This window comes from Thamnophis sirtalis, unplaced genomic scaffold (genome assembly GCF_051295495.1).
Source record: "Thamnophis sirtalis isolate CommonGarterSnake01/CBP01778 unplaced genomic scaffold, rThaSir2_p1.2 scaffold_2, whole genome shotgun sequence".
NCBI classification, from domain to species: domain Eukaryota; kingdom Metazoa; phylum Chordata; class Lepidosauria; order Squamata; family Natricidae; genus Thamnophis; species Thamnophis sirtalis.
Window position 1 is genome coordinate 1,989,640 of NW_028261382.1, and position 26,259 is coordinate 2,015,898.

Sequence of the window (26,259 nt, forward strand, 5' to 3'; positions counted from 1 at the left end):
TCCCGCTTGACAAACCAGGCTGGTCCTCCAGGGCCCCCATTGCTCTCCCACTCGAATTGCAGCCTGCAACCCCCCCCCCCCGCTCTCCCCCCTTCTTCTCCTCCAATTGCAACGGCAACGTCCGGTTCGTTTAGGACGGCTTGTGAGGGGAAGGAAGTTCGGTTTTGTTTTTCCCCCCTCATCAACCACCCACGGGGGGGGAACCCGAAGTGTTTGTAAAATGCCTCGAAGCCCGCATCCCCTTTGCGCACCCCGGCCTGGCGTCTCTTGGAAAGCGTGCCCGGAAGCGGGCGTTGCCACGGCAACAGCCGGGGGCGGCTTCTGGGCGGGGCTGCGCGAGGGGCGGCGGCGGCGGCCACTTCCGCGCTTTGTTGCGGCGGCCGGGACGGTTGCCATGGTGCCCAGCAAATGCAGGCCCGCCGGGGTGGGGAGGCCGGCCCACAGCGTCTCGGTAAGCGAGGGGGCCCCCCCGTGAAGGCCGGGGACTACAGGTCCCATGGAGCGCAGCCGGGGGCGTGCAGCATGGGGGCTGTAGTCCTTCCTCTGCTTGGGAAGGCCATTGTGAGTGTGGCTCCCCCCCTCCCCCCCACTTCTCCTCCTCCTCCAACTGGTCATTTTTTTAGAAAAATAATAATAATCCAAAAATAAATTTGCTTTTCGTTTTTTTTTAAAAAAATCCAGAAACATTTTTGCTTTTCGCTTTTTAAAAAAATCCAGAAATAATTTTGCTTTTTAAAAAGAAATCCAGAAATAATTTTGCTTTTTTTAAAAAAATCCAGAAATAATTTTGCTTTTCGTTTTTTAAAAAAATCCAGAAATAATTTTGCTTTTCTGTTTTTTTTAAAAAAATCCAGAAATAATTTTGCTTTTCGTTTTTTTAAATAATCCAAAAATAAATTTGCTTTTCGCTTTTTAAAAAAATCCAGAAATAATTTTGCTTTTCGCTTTTTTTTTAAAATCCAGAAATAATTTTGCTTTTCAGGTTTTTTTTTTTTAAATCCAGAAATAATTTTGCTTTTCAGGTTTTTTTTTTAAAAAAAATATCCAAAAATAATGTCGCCTTGCATTTTTTAAACTTTTTAAATTTCATTTAAATCACCTTTTTTAAAAAATTGTCATTTAAAATTATTTTTATTTTGGCCTTTAAAAATAAACTTTAATCGATTTTTATCCCGTTTAAAATTTAATCATTTTCTTCTAATGGTTTATTGTTTGTTTTTTTTTATATTTGAGTTATATATATATATATATTGACCTTCATTGTTTTTAGCCATTTTTCATGTTACTTGTTCCCCCAGCTCCAATTTTCATTTTAGGTTTTAAGTTTGATTTTTTGATTTGATTATCATGCTTTGGAATAGATTTCTGCTCTCTCTTGTTCATTTCATCCTATCGCTTTCTGCTTCCAACCCCCTCAGTATCACCCAGGTGAGACAGATAGCAATATACCTTATACCTTAGCGATATATTCTTAGAAAAATGTGGGGTTTCCCAAATGAATGAAATGCCCCCTATTTTATGCATGCATTATTTTAGCAGCCCTTTTCCCACCCCATTTGCCTAAAACAAGGCTAAGATAAAATGCTCTTCTGCCTATTCCTCTTTTCAATGTCAGATCCTTAGAGGTGCTTAATTTTCCTTTCTTGTTCGCAGGCCAACAATTACGGAGTTCAGCTAGTTCTCCAAAGTACGTCTTCGGCAGAAAGGAACAGAGCTGTGAGACTTGCATTTTTATTATAAACATTTAGAGAACCACCCCCCCACCCCCAGGTCCCGACTTGTAGTTGTGTAGTGAATTTGGTGTTTTGTGATGTCTTCTGATGTGGGTGCGTAGATGTGCCGTCTCTTGCTCTTCTTATGCTCACGCTTCTTGCATGCTTTGTGTTGTGGTGAGCACCGTTTACACCTCCCAAGCACATTCATTATTCCCGTTGTTGGAATTAATAAAACTTATCTTAAATAAAGAAGCAGTAATAAGGTTCAATCAATGAGTGGGAATGGTTTTGCGAAAACCCCAGGAAAACCTAGCCCTATTAGCCTTCTCGTGACATAATTTGAGAAATGTCACTGTAATTGGCCACTCCTTTTATTTATTTATTATTTATTTATTAAATCGATTTATAGGCCGCCCAATCCTGGAGGACTCCGGGCGGCTTACATTGAAGAAAGAATAATAATAATAAAAAATGGCAATAAAAACATGTTAAAATAACAAACATACATTCGTTCTTATCGGGGCTGGACCTCAACAATGAGGTCAACAGCCCCAAGCCTGCCGGAATAGCCAGGTTTTCACAGCTTTTCTGAAGGCCATGAGAGTGGGTAAGGTCCGGATCTCTGGGGGTAGTTCGTTCCAAAGGGTCGGAGCAGCCACAGAGAAGGCTCTCCTCCGGGGGCCCGCCAGCCGGCACTGACTGGCTGACGGCGTCCGAAGGAGGCCCACCCTGTGGGATCTCACCGGCCGTTGGGAGGTATGTGGCAGTAGGCGGTCTTGGAGGTATGCTGGCCCTAAGCCATGTAGGGCTTTAAAGGTAATAACCAACACCTTGAATTGCGTCCGGAGACCAATGAGTAGCCAGTGCAGCTCGCGGAGGAGCGGTGTGATGTGGGTGTACCTATGTACACCCAATATCGCTCGCCCGGCTGCATTCTGGACTAGTTGCAGTCTCTGAACACTTTTCAAGGGTAGCCCCATAAAATCTTGTGTGTTTCATCATCTCAGTATTTCTTGGGAGAATCCTTTTTATTTTTGGTTTTCATAAGGTGCCTCTAATGCATTTCCCTCCTGACGTTTTTTACTGCAGCTGGAGTTGAGGTTGCACAAAGAACAGCCGTATCTCCACAATCGGTTCTTGCAGCACGACCTTGAGAAAAACCATCCTGGAAAACTAGGTATTTTTTGGGGGGGGAAAGTGGCTGTCTCAAAATCAAGATTGCTAACAATTCAACAGCATATAAGATTGCAAGGGAGGTAGGAAGGAGGGAGGGAAGCAAGGAGGGAAGGAAGGAGGGAAGGAAGGAGAGAAGGAGAGAAGAAAGGAGGGAAGGAAGGAGGGAAGGAAGGAGGGAAGGAAGGAGGGAAGGAAGGAGGGAATGTAGGAGAGAAGGAAGGGAGAAGGAAGGAGGAAAGGAAGGGGGAAAGGAAGGAGAGAAGGAGAAAAGAAAGGAAGGAAGGAAGGAGGGAAGGAAGGAGGGAAGGAAAGAAGGAGGGAAGGGGAAGGAGGGAGGGAAGGAAGGGGAGTAGGAGAGAAGAAACGAGGGAAGGAAAGAGGGAGGGAGGGAAGAAGAAGTAGGACCGTTGTAAGATAAGATGGATCTATGGGATGGTAAGAAAGCAATCTTCAAGTATATTGTCAACAGTAGGGAAAAATTGTTATAAATACATATTATTAATAACAGTTATGAAATCATAATTGTGAATGTATATATGAAATTGATAAATAAAAAAAAAACTACGGAGGCAGGAGAGAAGGAAGGGGGGAAGGAAGGAGGAAAGGAAGGGGGAAAGGAAGGAGAGAAGGAGAGAAGGAAGGAAGGAAGGAGGGAAGGAAGGAGGGAAGGGGAAGGTGGGAGGGAAGGAAGGGGAGTAGGAGAGAAGAAATGAGGGAAGGAAAGAGGGAGGGAGGGAAGAAGAAGTAGGACCGTTGTAAGATAAGATGGATCTATGGGATGTTAAAAAAGCAATCTTCAAGTATATTGTTAACAGTAGGGAAAAATTGTTATAAATACATATTATTAATAACAGTTATGAGATCATATAATTGTGAATGTATATATGAAATAAAAAATAAAAAATAATATTGCAAAATAATAAACGGATAGTGAAATAGCCACCCCTGATATTTTCAGAGGCTCTTATGCCCAGGAGTCTGAAAGGCTCTAAAATTTGATATTAATCTTTTTGCTGTTGGCAAATAATTTTCTCTCTCTCTCTTCCCCCCCTCCTTCTAGCAGATGGAAGATTAAGCCCTTTGTCACGGAGTAAAAAAGCCTGCCTCCCCATCGCAGCGAATTTTGTCGATGTCCCCAGTCTGGAAATGAAATACGGCCAGGGTTCCCTGGCGGTCTGTGGCGACGGCTCTTTCCCAAACCCTTTGAAGTACAGAGTTCAACAGGGCTGCCATAATGTCAGTGCGAACGGCCCAGGTAATTCTGCAAAGGCCTGATGCAATTATGGTCCAAACCGGTCAGGGAATTCTGGGAATCGAAGCCCAAACGCATTGGGAAGTTCCCAAGTCGAGGAAACTCTGTTCTAAACTGTCACTTAAATCTTTGCCCTTGGCTGCTTCCTAGGGCTGAAAGGAAGTGACCGGCTCATGGTCCCCCAGTTTCTGGGAGAACAGGGCCTTGGACGGGTGGGGTGGGGTGGACTAGAACAGTGTTTCTCAACCTTGTCCACTTGAAGATGTCTGGACTTCAACTCCCAGAATTCCCCAGCCAGCATTCGCTGGCTGGGGAATTCTGGGAGTTGAAGTCCAGACATCTTCAAGTTGACAAGGTTGAGAAACACTGTCCTAGACACTGAATTGTTTATACGTGAATGCTGGCTGGGGGATTCTGGGAGTTGAAGTCCAGACATCTTCAAGTTGCCAAGGTTGAGAAACACTGGACTAGAAGACCTCCAAGGTCCCTTCCAGCTCTACCATTCTAGCCTGATGCCTTTAACAATGGCCCCTTCCTTTGTGACAAAACCAGTATGTCCCATCGGAAACTGGAAGGGCCGCTTGGCTTTAAGAATGCTCCGAATTTTGGTAGTTGAAGAAAAGTCTTCATTTCCCCTCCTTGTTAGATAGCAATACTTATGGGATCACAGGATTTCCTCTGGTGTTCCGCTCGGCAGAAGAGAAAATCCAGCTTTCGGACCGGATGACCCTTGAGAGGTAAAAAGAAGGCGGGGGGGGGGGACTGCTCTTGTTGCAGGTGTTTGCAGCTGGACATTGGCTGCAAACATCTGTTGCCCCTGGGAGGGAGAATCCCTGTTTTCCCAGCTTCGGAATTCTACCAGTAATTAACAAAAGCTTGCAATTGATATTCTGCTTTAACAGATGGATTTAGGGATCTGGGAAGACTTTCATTTTTAGCGGGTTTGCTAAATCTTGTTTTCCTTCTCCAGTCTTCCCTTTTTCCCCTCTCCCCCTCTTCTTCCTTAGCTTTTTACAGTTTTTAAAAACATTGGGAACTGTTTCAAATCTTGAAAATCTAGGAATGGGGGTAATGCTTTGTTGGCACCCCCCTTTCGTTTCAAGTTGTTGTTTCCTTCCATTGGAAGCTTTAAGCTATGCAGATTTCAACCGTGACCCGTCAAAACCGCGGTCCACAAAAGCGCGCTCGACGAAAGCGCGTACATGACGTCATCACAGCGCAATGAAAAAAATTAAAAATTGAAATAAAAATAAAATTAAAACAAGCCGATTCACATAAAGGTAAGGGTTAGGGTTAGGGTTAGGTTAAGGGTTAGGGTTAGGGTTAGAGCGTTAGGGTTACGTTTAGCGTTAGGTTAAGGGTTAGCGTTAGGTTTACCGTTAGGTTAAGGGTTCGGTTTAGGTTTAGGGTTAGGTTAAGGGTTAGGTTTGGGGGGGTTAGGGTAAGGTTTTCGCTTTAATTTTACATTTATCGATCACAGCGCGATGTTTTCGTCGCGCTGTGATGATGTCAAGTACGCGCTTTCGTCGAGCGCGCTTTTGTCTACCGCGGTTTTGTGGTGGAACCGATTTCAACTCCCCAAATTCCCCCAAAAGCTTTTCTGGCTGGGGAATTCTGGGAGTTGAAGTCCGCACAGCTTAAAGCTTTGCCAAGGTTGAGAAACACAGGCCTGGGGTCACAGTTGGAGAGCGACACCCCCCACCCCCCCGGGGCACCGGCTACCCTTTCCCTTCTCAGAGCTGTATCTGGGCACCCCCTTCTCAGGCAGAAGCTGACGGTTTGCCCCCTCATCGACGGGGAGGAGCACCTTCGCCTCCTGAGCTTCCAGCACAACTTCATCACTCGAATCCAGAACGTTTCCAACTTGCAGCGCCTGATTTTCTTGGACTTGTACGACAACCAGATCGAGGAAATCAGCGGCCTTTCGACCCTGAGGTGCCTCCGGGTCCTTTCGCTGGGGAATAACAGGTAAAGAAATTGGGGAAAGCGGGGTTCTTATGGCAGGTTTTATTTCCTGTGCGGAGTAGAATTCTGGTTTGGCTGCAGAGATCCAGTCTAGATCAACCAGAACTTTCTGGTTCGATGGTGCTTGTCTCCGAGAGCACTGAAAATGTCTCCCCGAATGGGGACGAAGCGATTGCAGCCAAGCTGCCAAGCAATTCGGAGCTCAAACCAACAACGTAACTAACCTCAGCTGAGCTACTAAGATTCAAATGGCTGGAGGTGCTTCCGTTTGGCGAGAGTGCGTTTTCAGGAGGCATCTGGCCTTGGTTTTTCCCTGAAGGTGTTTCAGCTTCTCACCCAAGAAGCTTCTTCAGCGCTAAAAGAATTCCTGCCACCTGGCCACAAGATCCTTGAGCTCTTTCTCAGATCGATGCCATAATGCAGTGTTTCTCAACCTTGTCAACTTGAAGATGTCCGGACTTCAACTCCCAGAATTCCCCAGCCAGCGAATGCTGGCTGGGGGATTCTGGGAGTTGAAGTCCGGACATCTTCAAGTTGACAAGGTTGAGAAACACTGTCCTAGACACTGAATTGTTTATACGTGAATGCTGGCTGGGGGATTCTGGGAGTTGAAGTCCGGACATCTTCAAGTTGACAAGGTTGAGAAACACTGTCCTAGACACTGAATTGTTTATACGTGAATGCTGGCTGGGGGATTCTGGGAGTTGAAGTCCAGACATCTTCAAGTTGACAAGGTTGAGAAACACTGTCCTAGACACTGAATTGTTTATACGTGAATGCTGGCTGGGGGATTCTGGGAGTTGAAGTCCAGACATCTTCAAGTTGACAAGGTTGAGAAACACTGTCCTAGACACTGAATTGTTTATACGTGAATGCTGGCTGGGGGATTCTGGGAGTTGAAGTCCGGACATCTTCAAGTTGACAAGGTTGAGAAACACTGTCCTAGACACTGAATTGTTTATACGTGAATGCTGGCTGGGGGATTCTGGGAGTTGAAGTCCAGACATCTTCAAGTTGACAAGGTTGAGAAACACTGCCATAATGGATTTCCCCTTTTTTTCTCCCCTTCCATCCATCCGCTTCAAATGCCGCTGCAGAATAAGGAGAATTTCCAACCTGGATAATCTTGTCAACCTTGATGTGCTGGATCTTCATGGCAATCAGGTAGGACTCACCAATGCTTTGGCAGTTGTGGGGGGGGGGGTGTGAGTCACTGTCAGCTGGCAGTTAGTAGGAACTACTCCTTCCGACAGCCTGATGAGTAAGGAGAAGAGAGTGTCCAAGGATTGGGTGTAAAGGAGATACTACAGAGAGCCTCAACTATTTTGAGCCAAGGTGGCGCAATGGTTAAATGCAGCACTGCAGGCTACTTCAGCTGACTGCAGTTCTGCAGTTCGGCTGTTCAAATCTCACCGGCTCAAGGTTGACTCAGCCTTCCATCCTTCCGAGGTGGGTGAAATGAGGACCTAGACTGTGGGGGTAATATGCTGACTCTGTAAACCGCTTAGAGAGGGCTGAAAGCCCTATGAAGGCGGTATAGAAGTCTAACTGCTATTGCTATTGCTATTGCTATTTTTCAGGCCTGGAAGCCTTCTTTTTTTTACATTGGCCTTCAGGCCTGTTCAACGCTGTGGGGGAAACGGGAGCGGGGATTATATGGAATATGGGAGATATCGTCTAAATAACATTCCTTTCTCAGAGAGTCAAGGACACCTTGCTCTGCACCTTGAGGGGTGTGACTGGGAGGCATCTCCAGTTGGGACGGTGCCTGATTGGGCCATGTGAGGGAGATGTGGGTGCTGGACAAGGGTTTGGACTTTCTTTTGGGTGGGGAAAACCTGGAAACTTTCAGATTCAGGATTTCCCAGATGTCCCAATATGACGCCTGTAATCAAATGGAACTTTGAGGAACCCCAAGCCTCAGAGTCTTCTTTCGTGGGTGTGTGTGTGTTACTTGGAACTCTGACACTGTTCCTGGTTTCACCTTCTCTACCGTGTAGGAGGAGCGGTGTATTTGAGAGCCCGCCTGCTGCCAATTACCTCCCACAGACCCATTAGATCTCACAGGGTTGGCCTCCTCCGGGTGCCATCTACCAGCCAATGCCACCTGGCTATTACCCCGGGGAGGGCCTTCTCTGTGGCAGCACCGGCCCTCTGGAACGAACTCCCCGCGGAGATTCAGACCCTCACCTCTCTCCAGGCCTTCCGGAAAGCCGTCAAAACCTGGCTTTGCCGGCAGGCCTGGGGGTGATGAGTTCCCCTCCCCTCTCGACATGTATGGTTGTGCGACTGTTGTTTACTTTTATTATTTGTATTTTGTCTTTTATGTTCCCTTTTTCCCCCCCCTTGAATTGTTTGCCGCCCTGAGTCCTCCCGGAGAAGGGCAGCATACAAATAATAAAATACAAATACAAATATTATTCTGTGGCAGCCCAAAATCAGGAGGAATCTGGTGGCACCGTCTCTGATAAATTATTAATTCTAGTACAGGGCTCTCCAAACTTGGCAGCTTTAAGACGTGTGGACTTCAACTCCCAGAATTCCCCAGCCAGCATCACTGGGAATTCTGGGAATCGAAGTCCACACGTCTTAAAAGCTGCCAAGTTTGGAGAGCCCTGTTCTAATAAAAGGCACGTGGTTTGCTCAGACGCTTAACTGATGGCAGATTTAAACTGGGATGAACTGGAACCAGAAACCAACCTATCTCCAAGTTAGGCGATTTACTGTCCTTTATAGGCTAATTAGAGACGTCAAGGGAATAAGCGCAGAGACGTGTTCTAATGAAATAATGGGCAATTTCATTTCTACAACATCCCTTTGTGGCATTGAAATCGCCACAGCCGAGGTGGCGCAGTGATTAAATGCAGCACTGCAAGCTACTTCAGCTGACTGCAGTTCTGCAGTTCGGCTGTTCAAATCACACCGGCTCAGGGTTGACTCAGCCTTCCATCCTTCCGAGGTGGGTGAAATGAGGACCCGGATTGTTGTTGGGGGCAATATGCTGACTCTGTAAACCGCTTAGAGAGGGCTGAAAGCTCTATGAAGCGGTATATAAGTCTAACTGCTATTGCTATTGCTAAATCTCAGATTTCAGAAGGCAAATTGTTCTTCGATGGCGGTGATGGGAGGGAAATGAGTGGGTCAAATAGTGACTCTTTCCTCCTCCCCCCCCCCTTCCCCACCAACCCAGATTTCTGTCCTGGAAAACCTGAGTCACTTAAAAGATCTCCGAATGTTGAACCTCGCCCGAAATTGCTTGACCCACGCCGAAAACCTCAGTGGGCTGGATTCGTTGCTGGAACTCAACCTGCGCTACAACAAGATCCGATCGGTGGTAAGCGCTTGCTCAGCCCGACTCCCGACTCGTTCCTTAGAGGGGTTTTCCTTAACACTTGAGAGACCACCTGCTGCCAATTACCTCCACCAGACCAATCAGATCCCACAGGTTAGGCCTCCTCCGAATTCCATCCGCCGGCCAGTGTCGACTGGCGACTACCCGGAGGAGGGCCTTCTCTGTGGCTGCTCCGACCCTCTGGAACGAGCTCCCCGTGGAGATTCGAACCCTCACCACCCTCCAGGCCTTCCGCAAAGCCCTTAAAACCTGGCTGTTCCGACAGGCCTGGGGCTAAAGAGCTGTTGCCCCCGTCTCGAATTGGTATGACTGTTGTGTGTTTTTAAATTATGCATTGTTACGTGTCGTTTTTTAATTTTTTGTCTGTATCCCCCTTCCCTGATTGAATTGTGAGCCGCCCTGAGTCCCCTTCGCGGAAAAGGGCAGCATACAAATGTAATAAATCAAATCAATCAATCAACACCAGAGGGAAGGAGAAAATGCCCCTTGGCTCCAAGACAGCCTGATCCGTAGTCCCCAAAGGCAATTGGACTCTCTGGTTTTTTTCTTTGAAGAAGTTTCCGAGAAGTTCTCCGGCTTTGACTGGATGGTGAGGAACGGAAAGGTTGATAATTCCTTGCAGACAGCCTGTCGTTTCTCAATCCTTTTCGATGGGAGTCCTGGAGGTTTATTGGTGTCCTCGGGCTCAGAGCTGGGGAAGCTTCTTGGATGGGAAGCGAAACGTACCTTCAAAGAAAAACCAGGAAGTCCAGCGGCCTCTTGAAAAAGAAAAAAAAGGATGGCCTGGATGACAGAGAAATCTCCATAGATATTTAGCAATTTGCAAGACGTTTCTGCTCTCAAACCCTGGAGGTTTTTAAGAAGAGATCAAGACAATATTGTAGGGTTTCCCTGCTTGAGCAGGGGGGTGGACTAGAAGACCTCCAAGGTCTGTTAATTCTTCCCCCACCCCCCTCCCACCCCTCACAACACAGTTTTTTTAAGTCTTTTCCCTTTTGCAAAATCAGAAATGATCCGTTTCTTCTTCCCCTCCCAGACTCTGTTCCCTAACAAAAGGAAAAAACCGTCAGTGGCTTAAAAGCCCCGTCTCTTGCCGTCACGCCGGCATGACTTAGCAGTTTGATGCAGGAAGAGCCACATGGCTCTCCAGCCCTGTTTTATTTTGCCTGCTGTTCATTGCGGCACATTTCCCCTCCCTCCCTCCTTGCGCACCACTGTGCTTCCCCCCCCCTCCTCAAATGCTGAGACAGCACCAGAGAGAGAGAGAGAGAGAGAGAAGCCAGCCGGCCGGCTTTCAAGCAGACAGAGAGCAGCTGCTGCGTCTGGCACCCCGGCCAGCCTCCCCACCCCTCTCTCTCCTCCACCACCTTCACCCTGTCGCAAGCCGCACAGCGGGGGGTTTCTTTTTCCTTCCCCCCCTCTCCAAAGAGGGCTCTGCCTTCATTCCGACCTGCGCCACGCAAGTCTCCTCCCACCAGGGCTGCAGGAAGGGGGTAGGGAAAGGAGGGAAGGGGTGGGGTGGGGGCACGGTTGCCTCCTCCTCGGGAGTGCTGCCCCCCCCCCAGCCACCACCGCCGCCGACTCTTCCTCCCGTCTCCTTTTAGAAAGATGCGGATACCCTGCCCAGCCTGCAGCGTCTCTTCCTCAGCTTCAACAACATCTCTGGGTAAGCCGAAGCCGCTCGAGAGCCTTTCGTCCTCTGGGGATCTGTCCCAAATCTTTTTGATCTCACTGGTTCAGTGTGTGTCTGTGTGTGTGTATGTGGAATGTGTCCCAAAGGTGCTTCCACCCCCCCAAAAAAGGAGCTGGACTTTTTAAAACAAAACTCCAGTTGCCTTTTGGAAAAAAGCACCTTTTTTTGTTTTAAAAAAAAAACTCCACTTGCCTTTTGGAAGAAAGCAACTTTGGGACAAGTCCGATATGTATGACGGCGAATCTCCGTAGACGATGCAGAACTTGGTAAAGAGCGTGAAACAAGCGTGTTTCCCGCTCTTTAAAGCGACAAGACGGGAAGTTCTCTGCTTCTCTTTCACCGGCTGGGAGGTTTTTTTTTGCTCTTCAAAGAGGAGATGGAAAAAAGAGAGGATCCGAGTGGATCCCAAGAGAAACCCAATGCCCCCCATTCTTCGGATTCCGGGTGACCCGTCGTGAGTCAGCCTGAGGCCCCCTTGTATAAAAGGGGGGCCAAGAACGGACCTAGGCAGCCCACCCTCCTTCCTATAGGTTGGAAACAAGACGGGGGGAGTTTTCCCCTGAACTGGAGTTCCTGAGTTCCAGCTGTGCAGACTTTCAGCCTTCCTCTTTGCCTGCTGTTCCCTCGGGGCGAACCCTTTTCTGTCCGCCCTTGCCAAGCAGGCTGCCATCCCTTGAAGTGGGAGGGGTGCCAGTTCTTCTCTCCTTTTTTGTGCAGTGACTTATTTGTGTGGGCGTGTAAATGTTAATTCTGTACTGCCAACACCTCTCGATGATTGCAAGTTTCCTTCCCGGCGTGGCAGACTTTAATACGCTTTGCTGAGAGCCTTCGTTAAATCTTCTTCCGGTCTCTTTTCATAATCATCAGCTGTTCAGCCAGGGGCCCCCCTATTGTGTTTGTATGTGTGTGTGTGTGAAGTGCGTGTTGGGGTGGGGGGGCAACAGGCAGGGAAGCGTTGATTCTCACCCTCCCCAAACTAGTTGGGCGCTTGGGAGGGGCGGTGTGCACCTTCCACTCTGCAGATACAGGGCACGGAGCTTGTAACGATGACCCACGCCCGCTTGAAATTGCGTCCCTCTGGGATTATTTGGGTAACCTTAATGTTCTTGAGATTTAGTCGTACTAAGAGGCAAACCCAAGAATGGAGGAGAGGTTGACGATCATCTAGGTCAACCCGCTGTCTTGCGCAAGAATTCCTCATAACAGCATCCCTGAACAGAGAAACACCCAGCTTCTGTTTAAAGCGTTGTTGTTCCTCAACCACAGGAACTTTAAAAGGTGGGGACTTCAACTCCCAGGATTCCCCAGCCAATACAGAACTGGCCGAGGTGGCGCAGTGGTTAAATGCAGCACTGCAGGCCACTTCAGCTGACTGCAGTTCGGCGGTTCAAATCTCACCGGCTCAAGGTTGACTCAGCCTTCCATCCTTCCGAGGCGGGTGAAATGAGGACCCAGACTGTGGGGGCGATATGCTGACTCTGTAAACCGCTTAGAGAGGGCTGAAAGCCCCAGGAAGCGGTATATAAGTCTAACTGCTATTGCTATTGCTAACTCTGGGAGTTGAAGTCCGCACCTCTTAAAAGTCCCCGGGGTTGAGGACCACTGCTTTCAATTCTTCCAACACAGAAGCCACCTCCACCCCTGGTGGACCTGTTCCATTATTGCATTGCAGAAAAATGGAAAAGAAAACTGAAGTTCGGGATATAATATACTCTCTCCCTGCTTTAAAGCCGGAGGTATCGCTTTGACGTGAATACAGCTGCCCTCCAGGACCAGGTCCAAAGCATCTGCAGCTGATCCTACCACTCTTGCACAGCCTAGGGAAGGGGTCAGCAACCCACAGCACTGCAGCCACATCTGCCTCTCTCATCCCTCGGCTGCGGCTCCCTGTGGCTCAAAATATGCGTCACAAGCGCCAATATGCGGCACCCCGCCACAGTTTATTGAGCTTTTCGACTCCCGGTAGACCAACCATGGATAAATCCCAAGAAAAGAAAAGTTTCAGAAGAAAACGAACCGTTTAATTCAACTACCTCGGCTAGTTCTGTGGGCGCTCGGGAAATAGCCAGGCACGGGGAGGGTTTTGTGGCTCCCGGTGTTTTCTTTTCTGTGGGGAACGGGTCCAAATGGCTCTTTGGGCACTTAAGGTTGCCGACCACTGGCCCAGGGGCTTTTGGGGGGGCTACGATGCTTCAGTTGTTGTGTGCTGAATGCCCGTACCCCCAGGCCAACAGGGGGGACTTCGCCCAGCCTTTTATTCTGCTGGGTCTTGCTGGGTGGAAAGGCTGCAGGCCTCCCTGGGTTTGCCTGCAGCGGGAGGCGAGCTCTGCAGAAGATCATTTTCTGTTTTGGTGTGGCTGACCTCATCCTTCCCGCCTGGCACTTGCCAAGGTGAACATTAGTGAGACTTCCTCCAGCCGCCTTGGGCTTTGCGTGCCTAGCTGAGGGGCTGGCCTTGGGAAAGCGGTGGGGCAGGGTCCAGGGTTCTTTGGAAGGGAGGGGGAAGCCTCAGATGGCTAAGGGAGAGGAAGGTTACTTGAAGCTTCTGTAAGTGCCCGGAGGGCAGGAAGCACAAAGGAGAAGCTGGAATAGCCCTGTGAGTCTTTTGTTGAGAAAAAGAAAAGAGAAACTTGTTTTCTTTTTTTTAAAAGTACCATTTACTTTAAAAAAACCCCACAACTCTGAAGCAGAGTTGAGCCAAAGTTTGTTTGTCTATCTATCTATCTATCTATCTATCTATCTATCTATCTATCTATCTATCTATCTATCTATCTATCTATCTATCTATCTATCATCTATCTATCTATCTGTCATCTATCTATCATCTATCTATCTATCTCATCTATCTATCTATCATCTATCTATCATCTATCTATCTATCTATCTATCTATCTATCTATCTCATCTATCTCATCTATCTATCTGTCTATCTCTCTGTCTATCTCTCTATCATCTATCTATCTATCTATCTATCTATCTATCTATCATCTATCTATCTATCTGTCATCTATCTATCATCTATCTATCTATCTCATCTATCTATCTATCTATCATCTATCTATCATCTATCTATCTATCTATCTATCTATCTATCTATCTATCTATCTATCTATCTATCATCTATCATCTATCATCTATCTATCTATATCTATCTATCTATCTATCTATCTATCTATCTATCTATCTATCATCTATCTCTCTGTCTATCTATCTATCATCTGTCTGTCGGTCTGTCTATCTATCTATCTATCTATTATCTATCTATCATCTGTCTATCATCTATGTATCTCTCTATCTCTTATCTCTCTCTCTCTATCATCTATCTATTTATCTCTCTATCTCTGGGTGCTAAAACCTGGGGAGGAAAAAGGCCAGCTGCTTTACAAATGGAAAGTCGAGGAAAAAGGGGAAATTAAATGAAGCGGAACTCTGTTCCCTTGCTCATCTCTGCTCTCCTGCCTTGTATCTTAGAGAGCTTTCCAAGGTCCTGCAGCCCCACTGCGCAGCCCTCTTGGCCACTCTCTGAAGCTGGGGGCTCCTACTCCGGTGCCGGGCTTGACTTAAGGCATTTGGGGAATGCACTGATGGAGGTGGGACTCTTGAGGACCTGGGAAACTCCTTGGCACAGGTTGCCTCCTTGCTGCATACTGGCAGTTGGCCACGATGCAGATTTCCCAGCCCTTACCAGGGAAGCGTGTGTGTGTGTGTGTGTGTGTGTGTGTGTGTGTGCGTGTGCTGACTTGGGAAACAAGCAGTCGCTTCCTTGCAACCCTGATTCCAGGCCCTGTTAGGGGGTCTCAAGGGTGGCCCAGTGTTTGGACTTTTCATACTATCCTACTTTAGCCTGGAAATCAGGCTTAGGCCAGCCCTATTGGGATTACTTGGTTTTTGCCAAGGGAGAGATGTACTTCTTTGAATGAATGGATGATGGATGTTTGTCAGCCTTGCGAGGTAATCCAGAAAACACGCCTACCCAGGAGACTTCAACTCCCAGAATTCCCCAGCTAGTAGACGCAGATTTCAACTCCCAGAATTCCCCCAATAGCAGGTCGGACTTCAACTCCCAGAATTCCCTAGCTGATAGGTGCAGACTTCAACTCACAGAATTCTCCAACTGGAGGTCTAGACTTCAAATCGTAGAATTCCTTAGCTACCTGATGTGGACTTCAACTCCCAGAATTCCCCAAGTAACAGATGTGGACTTCAACACTCAGAATTCTCCAGCTATCAGGGTGTGGATGGATGGGCAAGTGCCTGTGTGCCTGCCTGCCTGATGATTGGGTGGATGTTTGGACTGGTGGGTTGGAGGGTCGTTGGGTGGGTGTGTGCCTGCCTGCCTGCCTGGATGATTGGATGGGTGATAGGATGGATGGATATGTGACTGGCTGGCTGGCTTCCTTCCTGCCTTCCTTTCTGCCTGGATGATTGGATAATTGGATTGATGATTGGATGGATGGGTGGGTGGTTTCCTGCCTGCCTCTGTTCCTGCAAGCCTGCCTGCCTGCATGCCTGGATGATTGGATAATTGAATGGATGAAGGGATGGGTGGGTGGCTGCCTGCCTGCCTGCCTGCCTGATGATTGGATAATTGGATTGATCATTGGATGGATGGGTGGGTGGTTTCCTGCCTGCCTGCCTGGGTGTTTGAATGGTTGGATAATTGGATGGATGGGTGAGTGGCTTCCTTCCTTCCTACCTGCCTGCCTGCCTGCCTGGATGTTTGGATGATTGGATGGGTGGGTTGGTGGGTGGGTGGCTGCCTTTCTGTCTGCTTGCCTGTCTGGATGATTGGATGGATGATAGGATGGATGGATGGGTTGCTTGCTGCCTGCCTGGATGATTGGCTAATTGGCTAATTGGATTTATGATTGGATGGATGAGTGGTTTCCTGCATGCCTGGATGATTGGATAATTGAATGGATGAAGGGATGGGTGGGTGGCTGCCTGCCTGCCTGCCTGATGATTGGATAATTGGATTGATCATTGGATGGATGGGTGGTTTCCTGCCTGCCTGTCTTCCAGCAAGCCTGCCTGCCTACCTGGGTGTTTGAATGATTGGATGGATGGATGGATGTGTGGGTGGCTTCCTGCCTGCCTGCCTGCCTGACAGATACACAGCCTTCCTTCCTTCCTTCCTTCCTCCTTCCTTCCTCCTTCCTTCCTCCTTCCTTCCTACCTTCCTTCCTTCCTTCCTTCCTTCCTCCTTCCTTCCTCCTTCCTTCCTCCTTCCTACCTACCTTCCTTCCTTCCTTCCTTCCTTCCTTCCTTCCTTCCTACCTTACTTACTTACTTACTTACTTACTTACTTACTTACTTACTTACTTACTTACTTACTGGATCTTTGGATGATTTGATGGAAATTTGGTTGGGTGAGTTGGTGGGTGGTTGAGTGGGTGACTGCCTTTCAGTCAGTCTGCCTGCCTGGATGATTGGATGAATGATAAGATGGATGGATGAGTGGCTGGATGCCTGCCTGCCTGCCTGCCTGCCTGCCTGGATGATTGGATACATAGATCTATCCCATTTCAGCTCTAGATTTCAGCTCTCAGAATTCCCCAGCCAGCATGGAAGTTGAAGTCTTCACGTTTTAAAAAGTTGCCAAAAGTTCCTTAAAGTCCTCCTGCATTTCCCCCTCCCCTCCGATCACCTCCTTGCTTCAGCGTCCCTCTCCTTAGCCCCATTCTTTTAGCAGGATGTCTTGCCCAGAGATCCCATTATCTCGAATATTGCACAGGGTGAAATCAATAGGTAAATGAAGAACCCAGGTAAACACACCAAAGTAATATTGACAACTCTTACCAAAAGGCACCTTTGTGGAACGAGGGAGGTTTCGATGGCCGTGGGATTCCTTTTAAGACAAGTCAGGCCGAGCGGCTGTGTCCGTGGTTGGGGGGGCCTTCCATTCAGTGACCCTGTTTTTGTTTTTTTTCCCCTTTTTCCCCAGCGTGGAAGACATCCTGTGCCTGGCGGACTCTGCGTCCATTTCGGAACTCGCCCTAGATGGCAACCCCATAGCGCAGGAGGCATGGTACAAGCCGACCATTCTCCACCATATGATGCAGCTCCGGCAGCTGGATATGAAAAAAATCACAGTGAGAACACGGGGCCCTTGGGAAGAGCTTCCAGCAGCTAAGCAGCCCTTGAGAGGCACTGTTTCTCAACCTTGGCAACTTGAAGATGTCCGGACTTCAACTCCCAGAATTCCCCAGCCAGCGAATGCTGGCTGGGGAATTCTGGGAGTTGAAGTCCGGACATCTTCAAGTTGCCAAGGTTGAGAAACACTGACTTAGAGTAAGATCCTACAATGCTGGGAAGGGAAAGGCGAACTTCTTTCTATCCTAATTTTACCCCATTTCCAGTCTGAAAAAAATCTGTTGGACCAGCATAAAACTCTTGATATTTTTAACCTTGGTGTCCATTCATTCATTCATTCATTCATTCATCCATCCATCCCTGATCTTCCTACTCAGAGCTGTTCCTGACAACATTACAGCCTCCACCTGAGCTTTGTGGCTTACTATAATGCTCATCTTCGTAATTTCTGACCCAAGATGCTCCGATGAAACTGGCAACTCGCTCCTCGCATTTTCCCCTCCATTAAACTCAATCTCGTTGACTCCCGTCCCCATTTGCTGGCTGGGGAATTCTGGGAGTTGAAGTCCGGACATCTTCAAGTTGCCAAGGTTGAGAAACACTGCCTTGAGGTCTCCCTTCAGCATCGCTAGGACATTCCTCCTCGTTCTCAGAAAGAAAACCAGGATAAAAATTCTCTCTCTCTTTTTTTTTCTTTAAAATTTCAGTCCTTAGCAAGCACTGGTGATGTTACCCGGCTTGGTCACGAAACGTCTGCCAGGGAACCACCCAGCTCAGACAGCGACAAGGGGACCCACAGTTCTTAAACTTGGCAGATTTACGAGTTGAATTTTAAATGAAACGAAACACTTTGACAGCCGCAAAAGTTTCCCGGGGGGCAGGAAATGCCAAACCGCCTTTGAATCTGGGGAGGCGAAGCCGTTGCTGAGATTTTAGGGCAGACAAATGATTTTCTCTAAGGCCCAATATAGTCATAACGAAGCTGCAGCATGAAGCCCTGAGTTGGCCGCCAGAGGTTCAGCTTTTCAATAAGCAAGATGGCTTGGTTTTTTTTTTTTAAATAAGAGCTTTCATTTTTTAAAAATTCTGGCTATTAATTCCTACAGCATTTTTCAGAGCAGCGAGCTTAGTACGGCTTCCCTCAAATATCCCGCAACTTGGTAGACTTCAACTCCCAGAATTCCCCAGCCTGCTTGCCTAGATTTTATTTTTTCTTGTATAGATAGTTTTTTATTTTCCATTTTCATTTTCGTACAGTCACATATATACTGTGCATAACCGGGGCCATATAACATTAAACAATAAACACAGCCATTCCTCTTGTCAATAATACCCCCCAAAATAGCAATAGCAATAGCAGTAGACTTATATACCGCTTCATAGGCCTTTCAGGCCTCTCTAAGCGGTTTACAGAGAGTCAGCATATTGCCCCCAACAATCCGGGTCCTCATTTTACCCACCTCGGAAGGATGGAAGGCTGAGTCAACCCTGAGCCGGTGAGATTTGAACCGCTGACCTGCTGATCTAGCAGTAGCCTGCAGTGCTGCATTTAACCACTGCGCCAATGTGCCTCTTCGACCCTCCATACACCCTTTCTTTCGCCCCCCTCCAACTTTCCATCTTCCCTCCATCCTTCCCCTCTACCCTACTTCCCCTCCCCCTCTACCACACCTCCTAGATTTTATTTTTTGACGCTTCTGACTTGAAACTTCCTTCTGGGTTTACCTGGGATGGAAAGGGTCCAACCGAGATGTGGTGCACGATGCCCATTAGGGGGCGCCACTAACCCAATGGAAGAGTTGATCCCTGCTTTAGGCGTCCAAGGATTTGCATGGGGAGAGGAAGGCTTGGGAGGGAGGGGGGGGGGGGTCCCCAGCTTCTCCTGATCTTCAGTCTGTAGACCAGTACCCCGAAGATCTTGCAGATACACAGAAGCCAATTTTTTTAGGATCTAAATGCCGTCTATAAAACATCTTATAAAAGTTTTCTCTCAAGTTTTGGGCTTGTGTAAATTTTACATTTCTCACCCATATCTTTTCCCATGTATCCAACATTATTGGTTCTTCAATATTTTTGAGCCCACTTTATCATACAGTCTTTAACTAATTCTGTTTCTGAGTCCATTTCTATATTAATACATTATATAATCTCTTTATATGCGTTGGACTTTGATCTCTTAAGTGAGGATCCTCTTGATCGGGATCTGATTTGATTTGGGTCACATCTCCAGCATTTAGGTTGTAGATTCGGATACATAGAAGCAGTGGACCCTGTCTTATTGTGGGAGTCTTGGGGAGAACTGAGCGCTTGTCTTTTTGTGTGTGTTTGACTCCAGGAAGAAGAGCGGCGCTTGGCCTCCGTCGCCCTAAGAAAAGAGGAAGAGAAAAGGCGTGAAACTCACAGGCAGACTTTGTTAAAGGTATCGTTGCGACGATGCAAGCTAACAAACCCTCGATTCCTGGTTACCTCCCAGCCCGGAGCCTTTTCTTTCTTTCTTTTTTTTAAAAAAAATATTTTTTTTATTTCCGTTTTCATAACATACAATCACATGTATACTATTCCATAGCCAATATCCTATAGTATTAAATAGTAATTACATCAGTTCCTCTTGTCATCAACGCCCAGAAAGATAAAAACCCATTATTAGCTCTTCTGCTCTCCATACACCTCTTCCTTCTGCCTCTCTCCTACCTCCTTTCTTCCCTCCATCCTCCTTTCCTACTCTACTTCCCCTTCGTTTCTCCTTCTCCTCTCTCTTCATTCCACTCCTCCTCATCTTCCCCCCCTTACCCTCTCTCCTGTCCCTCTCTTCCTATCTTTCTTCTCTCCTCTGTTTCCCACTCTTCCTCTCATTCACTTGGTGTATTTCAGCTTCTGAGCAACCTCCATTCTATGTTGATGGTATTTATGCTTCCATATCAATATACTTAACATATTAGATCTTCTGCTCTCCATACACCTCTTTCTTCTGCCTCTCTCCTCCCTCCTTTCTTCCCTCCATCCTCCTTTTCTACTCTACTTCCCCTTCCTTTCTCCTTCTCCTCTCTCTTCATTCCACTCCTCCTTATCCTCCTCATCTTCCCCCCTTATCCTTTCTCCTATCCCTCTCTTCCCATCTTTCTTCTCTCCTCTGCTTCCCACTCTTCCTCTCATTCACTTGGTGTATTTCAGCTTCTGAGCAACCTCCATTCTATGTTGATGGTATTTATGCTTCCATATCAATATACTTAACATATTAGATCTTCTGCTCTCCATACACCTCTTTCTTCTGCCTCTCTCCTCCCTCCTTTCTTCCCTCCATCCTCCTTTTCTACTCTACTTCCCCTTCCTTTCTCCTTCTCCTCTCTCTTCATTCCACTCCTCCTTATCCTCCTCATCTTCCCCCCTTATCCTTTCTCCTATCCCTCTCTTCCCATCTTTCTTCTCTCCTCTGCTTCCCACTCTTCCTCTCATTCACTTGGTGTATTTCAGCTTCTGAGCAAACTCCATTCTATGTTGATGGTATTTATGCTTCCATATCAATATACTTAACATATTAGATCTTCTGCTCTCCATACACCTCTTTCTTCTGCCTCTCTCCTCCCTCCTTTCTTCCCTCCATCCTCCTTTTCTACTCTACTTCCCCTTCCTTTCTCCTTCTCCTCTCTCTTCATTCCACTCCTCCTTCTCCTCCTCATCTTCCCCCCTTACCCTCTCTCCTATCCCTCTCTTCCTATCTTTCTTCTCTCCTCTGTTTCCCACTCTTCCTCTCTCCTATCCCTCTCTTCCTATCTTTCTTCTCTCCTCTGTTTCCCACTCTTCCTCTCTCCTATCCCTCTCTTCCCATCTTTCTTCTCCCTTCTGTTTCCCACTCTTCCTCTCATTGGTGCATTTCAGCTTCCATATCAATATACTTAACACATCCTAGTTTTAAAGAAAAAATAATAATAATAATAATAGTAATGAAAATATAAGAGAAGACAGTATACATGTGGAGTCAAATTACATTAAAATCTCACACGTCTCGTCAAACCTGATATATATCCCTCCCTCCCCCCGCCCCCCCAACCCCCCCCCCCCAGCCTTCCCTCCCCCGACTTCCCAGAACCCATACACGGTATAGATCTTTAACAAAGACAGTCTAAAATATATTGCAAAAGGGCCTTTCGTATGGTGGTAGAGACACATTACGCTCCTTACCACCACGGTCTCCTTACCACTTAAACCTGGCAGGGGGAGATAACCACGATCGTCCCGGGACTCCTTAAGTGGGTTGTTGTTGTTTTTTGCAAACCGGGCAGCGACTTATTCCCGGGCCGCAGCTTCGATCTGGACTCCCAATCCCTTTTTTTCCAGGAGAAGAAGCGCTTAACCATCTGCAACATCGCCCATCACTGGGAAGTGCAGCAGAGCCGTCTCGCCCGGAAGCTTCCGAACCCGGAGCATCTCCAAGGCGAGGAGCCCTGTCAGAACAACAGGAATGCGGCCTGCGAGTTTCTCGAGGAGGAAGGCAGGTAGGCGGCATCGCGGAGTTCGGTCCAGGACGAGGCCTTCTTGGAAATCGAAAGGTCTCCTTCCTCCAACAGCCTCAAGCCGGGCAGCTTTCAGAGGCCTGGACTTCAACTCCCAGAATTCCCCAGCCAGCCTATGGCTGGCTGGGGGATTCTGGGAGTTGAAGTCCAGGCCTCTGAAAGCTGCCCAGCTGCTTCAGCAACACTCACCCAACCTCTCTCAGGGTAGTCCTCAACTTAACGACCACAGCAGGTATCCCTCGACTTTCAACATTTCATTTAGTGACCATCCGAAGCTGCAACGGCACTCAAAAAAAAGGGACTTACGACCACTTTTCACCCTTATGACGGTTGCTGCATCCCCATGGTCAGGTCAAAATCCAGACTCCTTGGCAACGGTTTCGTATTTATGACGGTTGCAGCGTCCCAGCGTTCACACGATCGGTGGCCTTCTGACGAGTCGACGGGGAAGTCAGATTCACTTAACCGCGTGACTCGCTGAACAACTGCAGTGTGACTCACTCAGCAACCGTGGCATGGGAGGTCGCCAAGGTGGCGCAGTGGTTAAATGCAGCACTGCAGGCTACTGCTAGATCAGCAGGTCAGTGGTTCAAATCTCACCGGCTCAGGGTTGACTCAGCCTTCCATCCTTCCGAGGTGGGTAAAATGAGGACCCAGATTGTTGGGGGCAATATGCTGACTCTCTGTAAACCGCTTAGAGAGGGCTGAAAGCCCTATGAAGCGGTATATAAGTCTACTGCTATTGCTATTACTGCTATTGCCAAATGGGGCAAAGTCTCGCTTAGCGACGTAAATTTTGGGCTCCGTTTTGGTTGTAAATCGGGGATTACGTGTCGTTTCGAAATCCTTATTTCTTCCCCCCCCCCATCTGTATTTAAATCCTGGTTTTCCTCCCCTGCTTTCCTCCTCTCTCCTCCCCCCCATAAATATACAACCGGTTGTGTGATCTCTCTCTCTCTCTCTCTCTCCGACAAACAAGCGTTTCCTGCCAGATCCAACGGGCGTGAAGCTGCTAATTCTTTGCGCATGAACGGCTCCCGTCAACACGGCCCCTCGGAACAGTTCCCCCCCCCCTCCCCAGTTGGTCCATCTCTCTCTTTCTCTCTCTCTCTCTTTCTCTCCCCCTCTGGCACCTGTGTTATTTTAAGGAGCAACTCTTCCTTAGCTCCGACTCGCTGGTGATTCATACGATAATTTCTGGAATTATTGGCTGTGCCTGTGTGTTTCTCACTGCTTTGAGCTGCTTTGCCAAAGCCAATAATCATAATTTATTCAGGTTATTTTTAAGAAAAACACGCGCACGCACCAGACAGGGTGTGTTTTAAAAAAAACTCCTCCGCAGTGAAGGCATCAATGCTTCTTTCAGGACTTAAAAGTGGAAGCTGCGTGTTTGTGTGTGAGTAGGAAGGGCCAGCACGGCTGTCCTGTGTGACCTTAACACTGTTTTAAGAGAAGGAACCTCGAAAGAACGCAAGATTCCAGGCAGACCGCGTTCCCCGTCCTTGTCCACTTGAAGACATGGGGACTTCATCTCCCAGAATTCCTCAGCTGGCCAGGGGATTCTGGGGAGTGAAGTCCATGCGTCTTCCACTGGACAACATTGGGCAAAAGGCCTTTACGAGAAGGCCATTGTCAGGGTTCCAAATAGCATCCGAAAGTAAATCAGAATCCGAGACAAAGAATTCCTCAAAGTTCCCATTGATGAAGACAGCCATGTTGGCACATCTGGGAAACCCCGAATCTGAAAGCTTCCCGGTTTTCCCCACCCAGTTGAAAGTTCAAGATCTTTCCCCTCACACCCACAAGCCCATCACATGGTCCAATCTCCCACTGCCATGAAGACAGATTCCTCCCATCCAGTTCCGGTCAGGTGCAGAGACAAAGATGACCTTCGCTTTCTAAGAAGAATGTTGTTATGGCTACATATCACCCAACTCCGTATAATCCCATTTCCCCACAATGGAAAATGCTTAGTAAAAAGTGGGGCAGGCCTGAAGTCCAAAAAGAAAAGATGGCATCTCCAGCGGGGTAGACCAGGGGTTGGGAACCTTGGCTCTGTTATGACTTGTGGACTTCGACTCCCAGAAGGCTGGCTCGGGAATTCTGGAGTTGAAGTCCCTAAGTGCTACAAGAAAGGGCCACGGTTCTCTACCCGTGGAGGAGACCATGTAGGACATCAAGGGGGACCACAACATCTCGAATGGCATCCAGAAGACCCCTTCCCTGACTCTCAACGTTGGTTCCCTCCAGGTTCCATTCCTCTCTCTGCCCCCTTTAAGGGCTAAGAAAGCAGCTTTTCCTTTGTCCCTCTGCTGTCTCCGGCGTTATAGCGGAACCAGGCAAGCGCCGGAAAAAATAGACCTTCCAATCCCTACAAAATCCATTTCTTCACCCTAGAGTCCCTCCTGAGTGGCTTCCATGAAGATCAGGGCCTCCCACCCACCCCGAGAACTTCTGGCATTTCCTCCTCCTTCCAGTTAAAGGAACATTTTCCAGGCAATGTTCTTTTTTTCTTTTATCCAATTGGGGAAAACCTCCGAAGCGAGTTTATTCTTAGTAGTTTCTCCATCAAGAATGCCATTATTATTATTATTATTATACAATTGTATCACAGCGGCCAGTTGTTTCGCCGGATTTGGCATTGGTTACTAGTCGGGCCCCACCCAGGGGCCTAGGACGTCGTAACGTATTTTCGTAATATGCGTGCAGATCCAAGCAGTGCGGCTTTTTGCATTTGACTGATGGTGATTTTGTCAATTTTTAACTGTTTTAAATGTAATTCCAGTCCTTTTGGAATAGCACCCAGTGTGCCGATTACCACTGGAATTACCACTGCTGGTTTGTGCCATAGTCGTTGAATTTCGATTTTTAAGTCCTGGTATTTTGCTATTTTTTTCATGTTCCTTCTCGGCGACCCTGCTATCACCTGGTATTGCGATATGATTATAACCTTATTTTTCTCAACCAGTGTGATGTCTGGTGTACTATGGGCCAGTATTTTGTCACTTTGTATGCGGAAATCCCATAAGATCTTGACCATCTGATTTTCGGTGACTTTTTCAGGCTGATGTTCCCACCAGTTTGTTGCTGTTTTAATATTAAAATTTTTGCACAAATTCCAATGGATTATTATTATTATACAATTGTATCACAGCGGCCAGTTGTTTCGCCGGATTTGGCATTGGTTACTATTATTATTATTATTCTTTTTTCAGTCCCGTCTCTCTGTTTTTTTCCCCCCTGCCTCGTAAAATATGAAGTGTCAAGCGAGTTTTCCACATTCCTTCTGGAAACCGTAATTCACTTTTCGCACGGAGGGAAGAACGTTGGAAGAATTAACTGTCTTCATTCCTCTCGGGCGAAAGCGGGCACACGCACGCACGCAGGAAGCAGCACGCCCTGAAAGAAACCCAGCCTCCTCCCTCCCACTTTGATAGACTCCGTCCCAGGCAGGGAAACTCCGGCCTCTCCAGCTCCTCCTGCATTCCGGAGGGGCGTTACTCAAGGAACTGCCCTCGGACGAGAGGGCTTGGAACGGCAGGCAAAGCTCCCCCCCCCCCCAAGCTCTCCCCAGTTCAACCAGGGCGTCAACAGCGGTTTCTGCAGACTCCAGATATTTGAGCTTCTGTTGCGTTTCTATAAATCAAAATCACAGGAGCCATCAAAGCATTTTTTTTTTAAAAAAGTGCTTTTCTGTGCCTCGACACGAGGCAGGAGAACACAAACCGTAGCTGTTGCCTTTAGGAAGGGAGCCGACGGTGGGCCAATCGCGGCTTTCTTTGCCATCCCTGTTGGCTGCCCGGAGGAGCGCGATGGCTCCAGCCAGTCCCAAAGGCTTAATGCCCTAACCCTCCGTAAAGCACTGAGCCCAAGAGTGGCACAGTGGTTGGAGTGCAGTACTGCAGGCTCCGGCTGCCGGCTGCCTGCAGTTTAGCAAATGGAATCTCACCAGGCTCAAAGTTGACTCAGCTTTCCGTCCTTCCGAGGTGGGTAAAATGAGGACCCAGATTGTTGGGGTTTGCAAGAGGCTGACTCTGCAAACCACTTAGAGAGGGCTGGAAAGGACTGTGAAGCAGCATATAAGTCTAAGGGCTATTGCTAGTTCCCTCCCTCCCTCCCTCCCTCCCTCCCTCCCTCCTTCCTTCCTTCCTTCCTTCCATCCTTCCTCCCATCCTTCCTTCCTTCCTTCCATCCTTCCTTCCATCCTTCCTCCCATCCTTCCTTCCCTCCTTCCATCCTTCCTTCCTTCCTTCCTTCCTTCCTTCCCAGTGGTTAGAATGCAGCATTGCAGGCTAACGCTGCCCACTGCCGGCAGTTCGATCCTCAATGGCTCAAAGTTGACTCAGCCTTCCATCCTTCCGAGGTGGGTGAAATGAGGACCCAGACTGTGGGGGCGATATGCTGACTCTGTAAACCGCTTAGAGAGGGCTGAAAGCCCTATGAAGCGGTATATAAGTCTAACTGCTATTGCTAACTGCTATTTAAGCCTCCGTCTCTGCTTT

The 26,259-nt window shown here is 47.9% G+C and overlaps 1 protein-coding gene across 1 annotated transcript in view; it reads left to right on the top strand.

The window, feature by feature from the left end:
- The first annotated feature begins 329 nt into the window (after positions 1–329).
- The window catches only part of LRRC49 (leucine rich repeat containing 49), a 30,991-nt gene continuing 5,061 nt past the window's right edge, over positions 330–26,259 (top strand). Inside the window, exons 1-12 of the mRNA XM_087707387.1 lie at positions 330–451; positions 1,654–1,716; positions 2,805–2,892; positions 3,952–4,146; positions 4,790–4,880; positions 5,908–6,111; positions 7,206–7,272; positions 9,299–9,442; positions 11,065–11,126; positions 17,098–17,245; positions 19,582–19,665; positions 21,582–21,739. Of these exons, the coding sequence (XP_087563513.1) occupies positions 395–451; positions 1,654–1,716; positions 2,805–2,892; positions 3,952–4,146; positions 4,790–4,880; positions 5,908–6,111; positions 7,206–7,272; positions 9,299–9,442; positions 11,065–11,126; positions 17,098–17,245; positions 19,582–19,665; positions 21,582–21,739 (1,361 nt within the window). The 5' untranslated portion in view covers positions 330–394. The remainder of the gene's footprint in view (positions 452–1,653; positions 1,717–2,804; positions 2,893–3,951; positions 4,147–4,789; positions 4,881–5,907; positions 6,112–7,205; positions 7,273–9,298; positions 9,443–11,064; positions 11,127–17,097; positions 17,246–19,581; positions 19,666–21,581; positions 21,740–26,259) is intronic.